General features: G+C 41.8%; 1 protein-coding gene across 1 annotated transcript in view; it reads right to left on the bottom strand.

Annotated features, from left to right (window-relative positions):
- The window catches only part of LOC103476703 (serine protease HTRA1A-like), a 28,101-nt gene extending 17,720 nt beyond the window's left edge, over window positions 1–10,381 (bottom strand). The window contains exons 1-2 of the mRNA XM_008429210.2: window positions 9,643–10,381; window positions 658–757 (exon numbers count right to left, since the gene is read on the bottom strand). Of these exons, the coding sequence (XP_008427432.1) occupies window positions 658–757; window positions 9,643–10,099 (557 nt within the window). The 5' untranslated portion in view covers window positions 10,100–10,381. The remainder of the gene's footprint in view (window positions 1–657; window positions 758–9,642) is intronic.
- Between the last annotated feature and the right edge of the window lie 3,544 nt (window positions 10,382–13,925).

The raw sequence follows: 13,925 nt of genomic DNA, 5'->3' as shown, positions 1-13,925 counted from the left end.
AGCATTCTTGATATATTATTTAAGATACAGTTTACATATGGAGTCTTACTCACCTCGCTCATTTCAAAAATGGTCAATTTTGACTCTTTTTTTTCCCCTCAGAACTAAATCCATACAGAAGTGGATAATTTCCAGAGCAACCTGATAGAACTTTGTGGAGGTGTTGTGATGAAAAAGAGCAAGTTTCCTAAACGTTGCTTCCCCCCTTAACTCTGAGACCCAGACATATCATGATAGGAAATAAAAAACAACATAAACCCAACCAAATCTATATTATTGGCAGAGTTTCAAACATAAATGTGTCAAATATTGCATGCCAGTAACAATTTACGATTGTGATTTTGCAAGCATTACTATTTTGATTATAACTATGTTTTCAAACAGTGAAGCTCTGCTAAACTTCTTCAGCTCTGGTCATCAGTCAGTCTCTAGATGCATTTCTGTATATCAATAACTAAACGTTAGGTAACGCAAAGGTACGCCAGTGGGAATAAGAAGGCGTCTGACAGACGAGGTCTCATTGAAACACTTTGCAGGCAACTTTGACAGAAAACTTTTGAGATGAAACAGACAGGCAAAATCTGGAGAAACGAAAGGAAATGCGGCACTTTCCCACACTCACAGAAACACACGTTCAGATGAACAGCTTGAACATACTTGCGGAAAAGTTCAATGTGAACCACAGAGGGAGCGATTTTCTCCACCACGTCGGCGATGAAGTTGTATTTGTGCCTCGGGCTGTCTGGATTGTCCTGAGCTGCGCACACACACACACACACACCCGCACGCACACACACACACACACACACACACACACACAAAAGATGTCAGACTGGCAAAATAAACAATCCATTCACCAAATATAGTGCATGATGTAAGAGTCGTGTGAGAATAGAAAACTCACACTTGAAAAGAAAAAAGGTTTTACCAAAACACAGGGCGGGAAAAAAAAAGAGATGACACTTCTGAGGGTCATACTGTCTAGGTCAGCTCTGGCATTCATGCTCATTTCCAATGTTTGGTTATAAACATAAGAAATGACTGCTTTGGAATGAACTGGATCACGTATCCAGCTTTAGGCTGGTTAGGAAATTCTGACCTGGTAATTAACCCCCTCCGAGATGAAAGTTTAAACAAAACTCATCGTTTCCTCTGAGCTTTTCATCCTTTTGTTCCTAAATCCCCCTCCCCTTTTTTTTCATGACACGTAGTTGGAACCATTCTTTTTTTCTTGTTTCTCTCATGAGGCCAATTTTCAGTCATGATGTTCTGAGAGGAAAAGTCAAAGGCACCCGTGAGCCCTGGGATATCATTAATTGAGCTTAAGAAACGAGGACACTTTTTGCTCGAGGTGCAGTTACGCCAGCGCTGGCTCGGAATGCAAACCGTCTTGGCGAAAAGGAATGCCACTAAATTATACAGAACGAAAACATTTATCAACCCACAGGGGGGGGGGGACAACGGTGTCTTCACATGATCCCCGAATCCTTCCCGGCTGTCAGGAAGCACATCTCCTTACAATTTATTGAAGCTTTAAGACATTTCATGCAGAAACAGAAATGTAAAGCACCATGTGACGCAATGACAAAGTCAAGGGGGTCGACAGAGTACGAAAGACGCGTCCTGAGGGAAGCATGAATTTCAGAAGGTGAACTCCATATTCTTCATTTGAACTAGAATGGCCCGTTTACACTTTCTACAAACAGAAATGGCTTTCTTTAAAACCTCAACTTTTTTTTACATTTTTTTCCTTTCCGAACTATAAATAGAGTATTAATTGTGATAAACGCCGGGCTGCTTCTCACCGCTACATTAAAGGAAGGTAATGGAAAGACTGGAGTCATTCTCCCCCTCCTCGCTTCAGACCTGGGAGGTGTGTGGTCGCCTTGGAAGGCACGAGAAGCCCTATTGGTCGGAACTCATCTCGTTTTTATAACCCCCAGTAAAAGACTCCCAGTTCCTTCCACTTCAACGTGTTATTATAAATATAGTCTATGAAGACGTTCTTAGATTTAGCAGAAGAAAATGTCACACGGATACAGACGGTGCTCTGGAACATTTGTACTATGCGCAAAAATGCAATGTGTCAGAAAATCACCTTGAACACACAGTCCCCACAATGAAATACGGTGGCAGCGAGGTCGTGCTGTGAGAAAGATTTACTTAATCAGAAACACCAAATCAAATAGAAACGTTGATGGGTGGATGATTTTAGATGAATAAAGGCCAATAGAATGGCTTAGATTGAAGCATATTCAAAGTATCTGAATCATCCAGTCAACATCCAGACCGCAGTCAACTTTCTAAGCTGTGGACAGAACAAAGTTTTACATTAATAGATGCACTAAATGCTCACTGGACTGAGTTTGAGCTGTTTTCCAAATAAGAATTGGCTAAAATGTCTTTCCTTAGATGACCAATGATGTAGAGACATACTCCAAACGATCAGCAGTTGCAGCTAAAGTCAATTTCAGGCTCATCTCAGTCACACAGACAGTCTAAAAGTTACCACAGGTTTAAAAAAAGAAAAAAAAAATATGCTATTTGTCTCTGGCTGCACAGTGGCGCAGTTGGTAGAGCTGTTGCCTTGCAGCAAGAAGGTTCTGGGTTCAATTCCCGCCCTGGGGTCTTCTCTTTCTGCATGGAGTTTGCATGTTCTCCCTGCGCATGCGTGGGTTTAAATTGTCCCTAGGTGTGAGAGTGTGTGTGCATGGTTGTTTGTCCTGTGTGTCTCTGTGTTGCCCTGCGACAGACTAGCGACCTGTCCAGGGTGACCCCGCCTCTCGCCCGGAACGTTAGCTGGAGATGGACACCAGCAACCCTCCCGACCCCACTGAGGGACAAGGGTGAGAGAAAATGGATGGATGGCTAATTGTCTCTAATGTGAGAGATGGCTGGAGGCCCTCAGTACCGTACAGATTCAGACATAAAGTGAAGTAAAGGAAACGGTGCGCGAGGCTTTGCAGACACACAGACATGACTCAGATTGAATAATACCCTTATCTGCTCTGACTTGTTGTGAGAAAAGACTCACCCCCGTCCCCCATATGAAAGTCATATGGAGACATATGGAGACATTTGGTGACTGCTAATAAAAGAGTCAAATAAAGTTAAGTGTCCACTAACAACAATCAGATGGGTGGAAGATTGTTTCTGGAGTTGGTGAAGGTGTTAAAAGTCAGGAAAGCATTAAGACACATTTACGAAATTTTTTTAATATAAACATCCAAGTTGTTTTTTTTTTGTTTTGCTTGCGTTTTTTTTGTTTGCAATGTTTAGCAAACGGAGGGCTCACTATTCTCACAGCTGGGTCTATCCGTTACACCACCCACTGGTGCATACTACACCACAAAAAGGTCCCAGTTCAAGGTCTCGGCTTGTTTTCCCAAGTTCACCCAGTGTTTTACTGGCACTTAACACAGAGGAGCAGCTTCTTCATCCACATGAAGAACCAGTTTAGCTCTTTTAGCTTATTCATGCAAACAAACCCAAAACGACTCTCAGATCTGCACACCATTCCGTGCCGTTCACCAGAACATTTCACTTGGTTTTGGTTCAACGTCATGATTTTTTTTTTGGTTTTGTTTTGAAAACCGTTCAAAACTTCCTGCCTCTTCCTAATTGGTTCCACCTGCACTCTTCTGCTTGCCTATTTGTACTTAAGTAGTGGTATGACAGTCAAAATAAAGTCCCAACATGTTAACTCAGACATTTTGGTTTTTTTGATCGCGGTGAAAAACATAATTAGTTTAATTATTTTTGCGGGGGATGGAGGGGGTTACCAGCTGGCGCTCAAAGGAGAAAGGCAGGCCACAGGCTGCCAGTCCATGACAGAGTAAACACTGAATCAGACGGCCGTTCATTCTCACCTTCCAGGTCAATTTTAACAAATCACCAGTTAAATTAAAGGGCACGAGTTCTGACGGCAGGCAACACACATGCACAAACAAAACGCTGAAATGTCAGACGGAAGGGCAGCAGCTGACCTGGAGAAGTAAACACTCCGCACTGACATGCCAAAAACTGAACATGAGCAGCAAAATTCACTACAACATGAGAAAACACATCTGAGATACAACAACAAAACAAACACACAAAATCCAGGGTAAGCTATGATGGATGCTGCTGATGTACTAAAATTGTTTTTGACAAATGGGTCAATGAATGTACCTTGATGACAATTTGCTTTTACCTTCTATTTCATGCAAACTGAGCACAAACTGGAAATCTAATGCAAAATGTGATTTTCTCCATCATGCTGTTATTTATATAAAATGCAGTCAACCATTTTGAAAAGTAAGAACAAATTGTCAAAGGTTATCAAGTTCAAAACCATCAACTCTGGGTACGGAACATGAAAATTGGAAGTGCAATATTTATGCCAAAAAGAAAAACATACATTTACGAAAACCTGGCTTGGAGGTCGTCTCATCTCTCTTTGATTGAGGGAATAAAAGAGCTAAAATACCAACAATCATCTGGTTACGGGAAAACAGATCATCATTATGAATCATCCAGCTCCAAGTAGTTGATTTTAAAAAGAACGCTGGCAAGATTTCAAGGCTGCTCCTCAAGTATCAGGATTATCGAACTGGGTTACAATGAGTCTGGGCTCATTACTCCATAGGTCAGTGGGTCTTGGCACCCATGTGTCCGGCATCCAAAACAACTCTTCCTGTGGTTTACTGATAGGTTATATAACCTTTCTTTACCTTGGTCTGTTTTTCTTCATCTAGTTGGTTTCTTTGGTTCTTTTTGTGTTTTCTTTATCCACAGAGCAAGTATACAATAAGACTTTTGAAAGAAAAAGAAAAGAAAGGTAAGATATCTTTGGGGATCTACAGATAACCAACAGTGACTATAAGATGAGACCAGCAGCTGATAGAGCAAAGGTGTCCATTTCCAGCTCTGAAGATCGGTTACCCTCCACCTCTTATTGATTGAATGATCAAAACGGCTCAATTACTTCATCAATTTACGCAGAGAATTTGGGCCATATCTTCAGGCAGAAGGAGTGCCAGCTTATCTGTGATGTGTGGCGTGAAACACCTGTGGACTCTGTCATTTCAGAATTAGAAAGAGGTCTGGCCAAGCTGGTGTCATGTCAATGCTGCAACCTCATCATGCTCATAGCTGAGGGCTAAGAAGCCTTTTTTTTTGTAATTCTTGGCGCCGTCGGTGCCAAAATGATCTCATCAAGCAGCTGAAACAGTCCATGCTCTCAAAACGAAAGAAGAAAATAAAAAACATGGCATGTTCAGGCTCCTTGTACACAGAGCAGCATGTGATGGACTACTAATGGGATTTAGGATGGCGAGAAGCGCACACATAAAGGTGGTTTAGATAGAAAACAAATTTCTCACATTGTCAAAGTGTAGTCTTGGCATAGTCATGAATAAAGAGACAGGGGATTGAACAAGTGTGACTAGCTGCTCATTGGGTTTATTGGATCATTTTATAGTATGCAAAGAGAGGCGCATATGAAAACATCAGACTTCTGGAAGTCTGCTGATCAGCTTAGATCAGTGCTTCTTAAACTTTTTCAGCCTGAAGACCCATTTAACAAACACTCACAGACCACCTAGCTTGAAACTGCCCCCACATTAACACACAATATCTTAATACTGAAGATATCAAGTCTTTTAACTCGTTGTCTCTGTTACTCCAAATGTGAAGAGTGGCGGTGTTTTGCAAATGTGACACTGGCCACAACAAAACCCTTAACACGTCTCGCGGTTTTTTAAAATTATTTAGATTCTGAAAATATAGATTCTAAGCTATCCAATGATAGAAAACGCATGAAAATCAAAAAAATATATAAGAGAAAAATAGAATAGAGTTACGTTGTCAAAAACAAACATTTTCTTTCAGCTGGTTAATAGCCCAACATAAAATAATTTTATTTTAGGTGCTAATTACATGCAGTTAGTCTGTCATATCACACTCAGCACAGCCACAGACTTGCTACATGCTATGTATTGTGGAGTTCAAAAACAAAAGTTTTTCAACTCACCCTCTGAAACTTTCCACTGATATCTTCAGGCTTTATTTTTAGTGGCTCTGTCCTTTCCAAGGCACTCGTCCATTGTTATTTCTAAACACAATCCTTTGGTGAGCTAACTGGAGCGTCGCACTTTGAGCTCGCGTCACGTCTAATAAACGGTTGTTTACATGCAGTACCACCAGGGGGCGCCCGCGGACCACCAGTTTGAGAAAGAAAGAAAAACTGATGTTGTCGCTAATGGCTTATGTTTCCTGCTCCACAACATGCAACCATGCAATCTGTTGAAATGACACACAGTCCGTCCTTAGTGAACTTTTTTTTTAACACATTCCAGATGGGGCAGATTGGGTATTGTCTTGAACAATTCAACTTGTAAACTTTGTTCAAATTTTGGTACAATAAAACTGCTACATACAAAGAAGACACCCAAATTGTCTTCTTTGTATCTGTATGCAGCTAAATATGGGTTTAAGCAAACAGACATTGGCAAAGCAGCAGGAGAGACACTATAGAAGCAAGTAAGAAAACATATGAGTAGAACACAAAAACAGGAGCCGAGACAGACCGTCCTAACGTTACAGACAGAAGTCAGAGAACGACGCTCTAATATTCTGCAAAGCTAAGACAAGTTCAGGAAAAAATGTGCACATTCAGCAAATCTGAGTAGCCAGAGTCACAGAGTGAGCCCTGCAACATCAGCTGGGAAAGAAGGTGGGAATAGTCTGGTGGATCGTCTGCCAGAAACTACTTTGTTGGGTTTTTTTCGTTTGCTTAAAGCGTCTACGTTATTATTATCGTCATAGCACTGCAATCAAAGTCAGAATGCTCACACAATTACACACGTATTTTTTAACTGCTCAGCCGCTCCTCAAGACTTGACATGCAGTTCAGAGATAAACCGGAAGACTCATGGACATCTAGATGCTGCAGGTATAAAATTCTTCTAGACTCATCTCCAACAGCCTAAAAAAAAAAAGGATATTTATCTACTGAATCCAAAAGCGTCGAGGCAATATTGTGACCTAGTTCTCATTGCCAAAACAAAGTACTTGTTTAATCGAGGTCATTACTGTTCAGACGCAGAGTTGAGATCATGCAACTGTTACTGTACTTGCACATGTTTTCTTAATGTGGGGCCAGGTTTTGCAGGGGTACGGTCAGTGTCCTCAGAGAGGGGTTGAGTTTCTGTAATGTGCCGCCTCCAGCACAACCAATGCTAGAAATACTATGAAACGGAGTGCGTTTAAGGCAGCATTGTTGCAAAGTTCGGACATTAGCACTGGAAATATGACTTGCTTTTTCTGAAGAAAAAGAAAAGTTTTTTTCCCTGGATGGGATTTAGTGAGAACTCACCACCGCAGTCTGTTTCAGACATGGTTAGCTGCCTGGGAATGACTTACACTAACCCTTTAAGTTGCTACTAAAACTGACAGCCCAATGCGGTGATGCAGTCTGTCCTTAAACTGCGCCTTCACGTTTTTTTTTTTTTAAGATGCACAAATAAAAACCTTTCCTTTAAATGTGTGGGCTGCTAATTTGGTGTTTTCCTCTTGAATCTCCTGCCTGTTTTAAGCTGTCCTCGACAGAGGAGGACTTGTGGCTTTGAGTCAGGTCCAGGAATTCCTCCACGTGACAACTAGTGTGTGATTTACGAGTGACAAAAGAAACAGACTGGGAGGGAGAGACAGGGAGAGAGAGAGAGCAAAACGAGAAGGAGGAAGCAATTGGAGGTTTGATTCTGGCGGGGGGTTATAAGTTTCCAAAAGCACTGATTGAGGTTTCAGGCCTTTGAGGCAGCAGGTGCTGAAGTGTTTCATTGATATGTTTTTAAGTGCCCACTTCCAAAAGCAGTATGCAGGATAAATACACACCGAAACCAAAGGCGACGTACAGTATATTTAACACCTGCAGCCTTGAATGTGTGTGATCACTCCTCCTTCCTGAGTGTTTCAAGTCATGTTTTAAGATAGACACATACCACATTGATAATGATGATGATGATGATGAATAACACGCTTGTTTTTCTTAGATGGATTGAATTGCTCCAGGAGAATGATGTCAGTTTATTGAAGTGCTCTGATTAGAGTGAAATGCTTTGACAAAGCACAGATCTGTCGGGAAACGGCGAGCTTTACAACAATCACGTCAGTATCGTTCCGATTTTATTTTTATCCACCCTTAAGAATTCCTTTCTAATCAACTAAATCACACAGGCCAGGAGATTGGCCTGCAAGAAATCACGGCAATCGTGCTCATAAAGTGACCTTACTGGGTACGCATCAAGCTTTACATCAGTGGCGCAGCGCATGACTTCATCCAGTCAGGCAAAAGCGAAGACAGTCCTCAGAACGAGGACGATTCTGTTGGGAACAAGAGGGAACAGCCGGTTGAATGGTGGCTTTTGTTGTCCAAGACACACGGATATTGTGCGCTGCTCTGAGCTACAACATCTGTGTAAACTTGAGACCTGTCAGAAAACGTCAGGTCAGTCCAGTGAGAACTGAAGGGTCAGGGCGAACACCTGGTAGGGAAGACTGCAGAGGTACAGCATGAATGGATGTCAGTCAATTAGAACGTCATCGAAAAGTTCATTTGTTTGAGTCATTCTACTCAAAAGGTGAAGCTTGTGTTAATATGCATTCATTACATATGCTTTCAGTAGTTTATTTGTGTTATTTTTTCTGGGAAAAAAAGCTAAAAAAAAAATAAACAAACAACCAGTTGTACCTTATGACAAGATCAGTAAAACAAATGTTTCCTTTGCATAAGTGTCAGCACTCAATACTTGCACGGACATGAGGTTTAGGTCAAACCAGTTTGCTGACTATTGAAGCATAGTGATATAATACCAGGTATTGGTACATTTGGCTGTAAGTCCAGAGAGGGAAATAAAAATGAACAACTCCATAAGCCTTGCCAGCAGAAGGAAACATAAAACACCCTGAAACTTCTTGGTAGAAGACTGTACCGGCAAGATAATGGCAAAAAAAAAAAAAACAACTTAGAAGGTTGGACTCAGTTCATCTCCATGACCATGATCCACCTCAGCAGGCAGATTCTCTAGGATTTCCACAACATGGGAACCTGATATTCCAATGAAATGTAAAACTTACTTTCATTTGAAAATAAAACTTCGAACCATTGAGAAAAAACACCTTTGATGTTACCTCAGGTTCACGAGAGGCTTATTAACATCGGAGATGCAGCATGTGTGGGTTGGCTGATGAAGCTCCGACTCCAGGTAAGGTTCTCATGTTGTGAATTTCCCTCCCCCAGTCTCTTGAATCCGTGTTACCTCTACATGTCTTTCTACCACAGTTCATCCTTCCACTCAACTTTATATTACTATGGTTAAATACAGACCCCTGTGAACAGTTAGCAGTGACCTTTTGTGTCCTGTAAAAGGTGTCTATGATGACCATCTGCTGGACATCTGCCAAGTCAAAAGCCTTCTGGGTGATTGTGTCACCCATATCAAAACATTTATTCAGTGCAACACAAAAGAAGATTGTCTGAAAAACAAAAACTCAACGTGGGTTTTTAATAAGTGTGAGACATAAACATCAAAAATGATCAAACCTGAACTCTCATCACCGGAGCAACGACAAAAATCCTCTCAACCGCAAACACAGACTCACCTTTCCCGCAGGCTCCCCGCTGAATGAAGAGAACAGGTGGCTGCTGCAGCTTCTGCGCCCGCCGGCTCACCCTCTTCAGCTCGCAGATACTCCGGTAAGACACCCCGTCGCTCCCGCACACCGGCTCCGTGGTCTTGCACGCGCAGATCCCGCCCTTGCTTCTCCTCCGCACCGTCACGCTGTACGCCACCCCGCCGGACACGGAGCACTCCAGCCCGTCTCCGCACGTCGGGTCGCCGAGTTTGCCGCCGCCGCCGCACGCCTCCCCCTCGCCGGACGCGCACACCGTGCAGCACTGGCAGACGTCGAGGGCTTGTCCCGCCGGGCAGTCCGCAGGCAGACGGGGACACATGGATTTGTCGCACACGGAGGGGCATCCGACAACATAGCGGCTGGTTATCTGCGCATCTGCCTGCAACGACGCTGCGGCCACGCACAACAAGAAGGACCGAAACATTGTCCAAAAGAAAAGAAAAATATATATATAACAAATGAAAAAGGAGAGAGTTAAGTGAGAGGTAGAGAAAGAAGTTTTAAAAGTGAAGCACGAAGTTCATAGAGAAAGAAAAGTTCGGTCCCGGCTTTGTAGGGCTATAGGATGGGAGAGCTCTGTGCTGAGAGGGGGGGAGTCATTGCAGCTGGAGAGGCATTTAACAGAACCTCTGCGCAGCCAATCTCTGCGCACGTTTTTACTGGCACCGCATCACACACGCAACTTTCCAGTCAGTGGGAAAAGGCATGGAAAGTGGTGCGTTCACGGGGCGCACTGAAAGGGAAAGCAGAGTGCCGGTGCTCCAGGAAAAGACCGAGGACAACGTGACAAAAGAGAGAGAGTGAAAGAAAAACATCACACACACACACACACACACACACACACACACACACACACACACACACACACACACACACACACACGCACACACACACACAGAGAGAGAGAGAGGGAGGGAAAGAAAGAGAAGGAGATGCAGGCACTTGCATTTTTTGCCTACCTACTCTGGCCAAAAAGATCAGAAGAACAACTTTTCTGATCTGATGAAATCATACCAGAAATGTTGGAGGTGAGATCCAAGGCAACCTCCCACCTCTGCTGTGAAGCATGATGATGGCAGTGTCATGCTAAGGGGGTGACATCTGGAGGCTGGAGCTGAGCAATTCATCAACATTAAAAATAAAATATCATTAATCACACATATTGCTCTGGAAGTTAGACTAAGGTGAATTATTTTTTTTTTTAACCCAGCAGTGACAAAAAAAAAACAAAAAAAAAAAACAGGGTGCTGAAAAACTGAAATGTTGTTCAGACACAACTGAGAGAGCTTTTGACATCCCCTAACAGTATGACACCCCTGGGGGAGAGCCATAGGACCCATATCAAAAACTGCCAAACAAGGTATGGGCCCCATCTAATTTTGGGGATGGCAAAACATATGCAACAGAATAGAAAAAAAGTATTTTCTTTATTTTAAATTTAGAAATGTGTTTTAATTTTAATAGTTTATGATACACTGTTAAAGGAAACAAAACACAACAAGATAAACATACATTACTAATAAATTGTTGCCAAGATTAAAGAGAGTTGCCTTTGGGCGCCACTGGAACTGATGCAAAATGAATGTCTCAATCTTTAAGTCCTGACAGATAAGGCCTCATTGTCTCTCTGTCCACATATTCATCTTTTGCTCTCCTGCAGAGAGTTTGCAAATGCCTGCGTTAGACCACCAGAGCGTGTGGAATCGCGCGTGTGTGTGTGTGTGTGCATGTATGTGTTTACTAGCATGGATGTTAGTAGTCTACTTTTAAATAATTTAAAAGTAAAATCTCAGTAATGGAACATAAAAAGGCCCGAAGCCTGTGTGTGCTTTACTTGCTGTCCACACATGCTGCAGTAGTTTCCAAGCCATTTATTTGTTTAATTTTGTTTTCGTTTTATTGCTTCCTCATTAATTAATCACACATGGCATTAACGAAAACTTTATGGATAAACCAAACTATTAGGAGGGGAAAATAACGGGGCGATGGAAGGGATTTGTGGAGGCTAATGCAGCACGTTTATCCCTTTCTTTGTATTTAACCACTAAGTGCTCATGAGAACTTTTAGATGCTTTAAGCACGATACCAAATTACCGTCATTAATAATCTGTGCCACGACCTTGTGTGATTTCCTAATTAATGAATTCATGGATCTCTCTTTGTTTCATTGGCTGAAATAACAATTTAAGTAAAAAAAAAACATAAAAACCTCCCTACTGAACAACAGAGCTCTGTTAGAGTCAGTTGTCTGTGGCCAACAGTGAGACTCCAATAAACAGCACCGCCGTAAATCAGCGTCATAAAACGCCTCAACACGGCGTGATTGATTGTGAGGAGTAGGATTCTCTGAATTGTCTCCAAGTGGGTTTAAATTGAGCGGAGTTTGTTTGTACAAGGCTGTTTGGGAATGGAGGAGACTGGAGGCTGGTACCCCCTGTGGAGAGCGTAGGGCAACACAAGCATCTCTATGAAGAGGGCAATTAGAAAGGGGGCAGGAAACTCTAAATATATACATATAAAAAAAATAAAAAAAACAGAGCTCTGTAATTTTAATGATTATTGTATGAATTAAACTGAATGCAACTGGCAGCATCTCAAAAGATGAAGCCAAGCCCTCCTCTGCGCAAATGCATAGGCGACAAATGGTGGGAGAATCTGCAGATGAAAACAACCTCATCCATAAGGAACACCCATTCTCCAACCGAGGGCAGTCAACACAGCCAGGGATGGACTCGGCTGAGGTCTGTGTGATCTCGCCTCGACGTGACTGATGTCTCAGCTAAGAGCCGGGTTCTTAAAGGGACAGCGCAGCATCAGTTCAATCCTCCCACCCCCGAAAAGAACCCACATTAAAACCTCAAAGTTGATGGTAATAGACCAAGAACAATGCACAAATGTGGAGGGCAGTGATGGATGTGTTTCCATACTTATGCTTTCGTTTATTTTACTTTCTCATGAAAACCAGTTTTCCTCTTTTACTTCCCAGGGTCATTATCAAGACTTTGGGTACACCATACAGGATCAAGGATGTTGTAAAAAAAAATAAGAAAAAAAGTCAAAATGGCTTCAAATATTGTTACTGAAGTAAAGTAATATCACCACGAAAACGTTAAAGAACCCAACCTGTAATCCGAGTTCACAGATGCTTATGGGCAATAAAAGATGTTAAAAATTTTGTTGTAAGATTGTTACTGCTTGCAAAAAATGATTGGTTGCCCTAGCAAATTGAGAATTGAGAAAGGCAATATAATTTTTCATACATCTTATGCTTCTTTTCTTCGGCATGTTTAGGGACTTCTAAATGGTACTCGCCGAATTGTTGCCTTGGGCTATAAACATGACGTGACGCAGAGGCCCATTTCTTTTAGTCACCGGCCACAAAGTGAAACAAAGGCCCATATTTATCTTCCCACATCGTACAGTGAAGAGGATGGTTAGGGAGGTAAAAATAATTCTCCAGGGCTCAGGAGTCATATCCTGGGGTCACCACGTTTCCATAGCAATCACATGACGACATCTACGTGTCAACTAGTTTGAGAGTGATGCAACGTTTTGCCCTCTCAAACTTAAACATGTGGAGTTCAATAAGCTCCATATTGGGGGGTCAACTACTATAGGAAGTGGAATCCCAACAACTCACAGCTCAGTATTCGTGAAGTCAGAATACACTATTCTTGGAAAATCCAGCTATTAACATTGTTTTTTCATAGAGCAAATCTAAAATATTTCAAAGAAGATGCAGGCTGGGAAGCCATAGGCAATGTACTACTACTACTACTTGCAGAGAGGAGTAGCCAAAGATTGTACTCTAGTAAAAGTAGCACTACTTCAACATATTTGTACTCAAGTAAAAGGAAACATCCAAAAAGTTTGTGCAGTAAGAGTGAAAAGCATTTGGTAAAAAGGCGACTCGCCAAAACTATTACACAGTTTTGCTTATTACAAAACAAATTTAGAGAAGTATGAACTTAAAGTTCGATTTAAAAAAAAATGTCAGTGTGTGATTATGAATCTGCAATAAAATACCCTTTTAAAAAAAGATTTTTATTTATATATTTTTTTACACCTTTACCTGGGGGTGCCAGAACGTTTGCCCGGCACAGTAAATGGTTGTCTGAGATTTTTATTTTATGACGTATTGAATTTACATTCAGGTAAAAGCTGTTTTCAATAATAATAATAAAAAAAAAAATTATATATAAAAATTCCCTTCTCACCCTCCGCGGGTGGTCTGTTTCATCCTCTGAGCT

Source organism: Poecilia reticulata, linkage group LG15, assembly GCF_000633615.1.
Source record: "Poecilia reticulata strain Guanapo linkage group LG15, Guppy_female_1.0+MT, whole genome shotgun sequence".
NCBI lineage: Eukaryota > Metazoa > Chordata > Actinopteri > Cyprinodontiformes > Poeciliidae > Poecilia > Poecilia reticulata.
The sequence above is the reverse complement of the archived record's forward strand: the minus strand, read 5'-3'. Positions and strand labels throughout refer to the sequence as shown.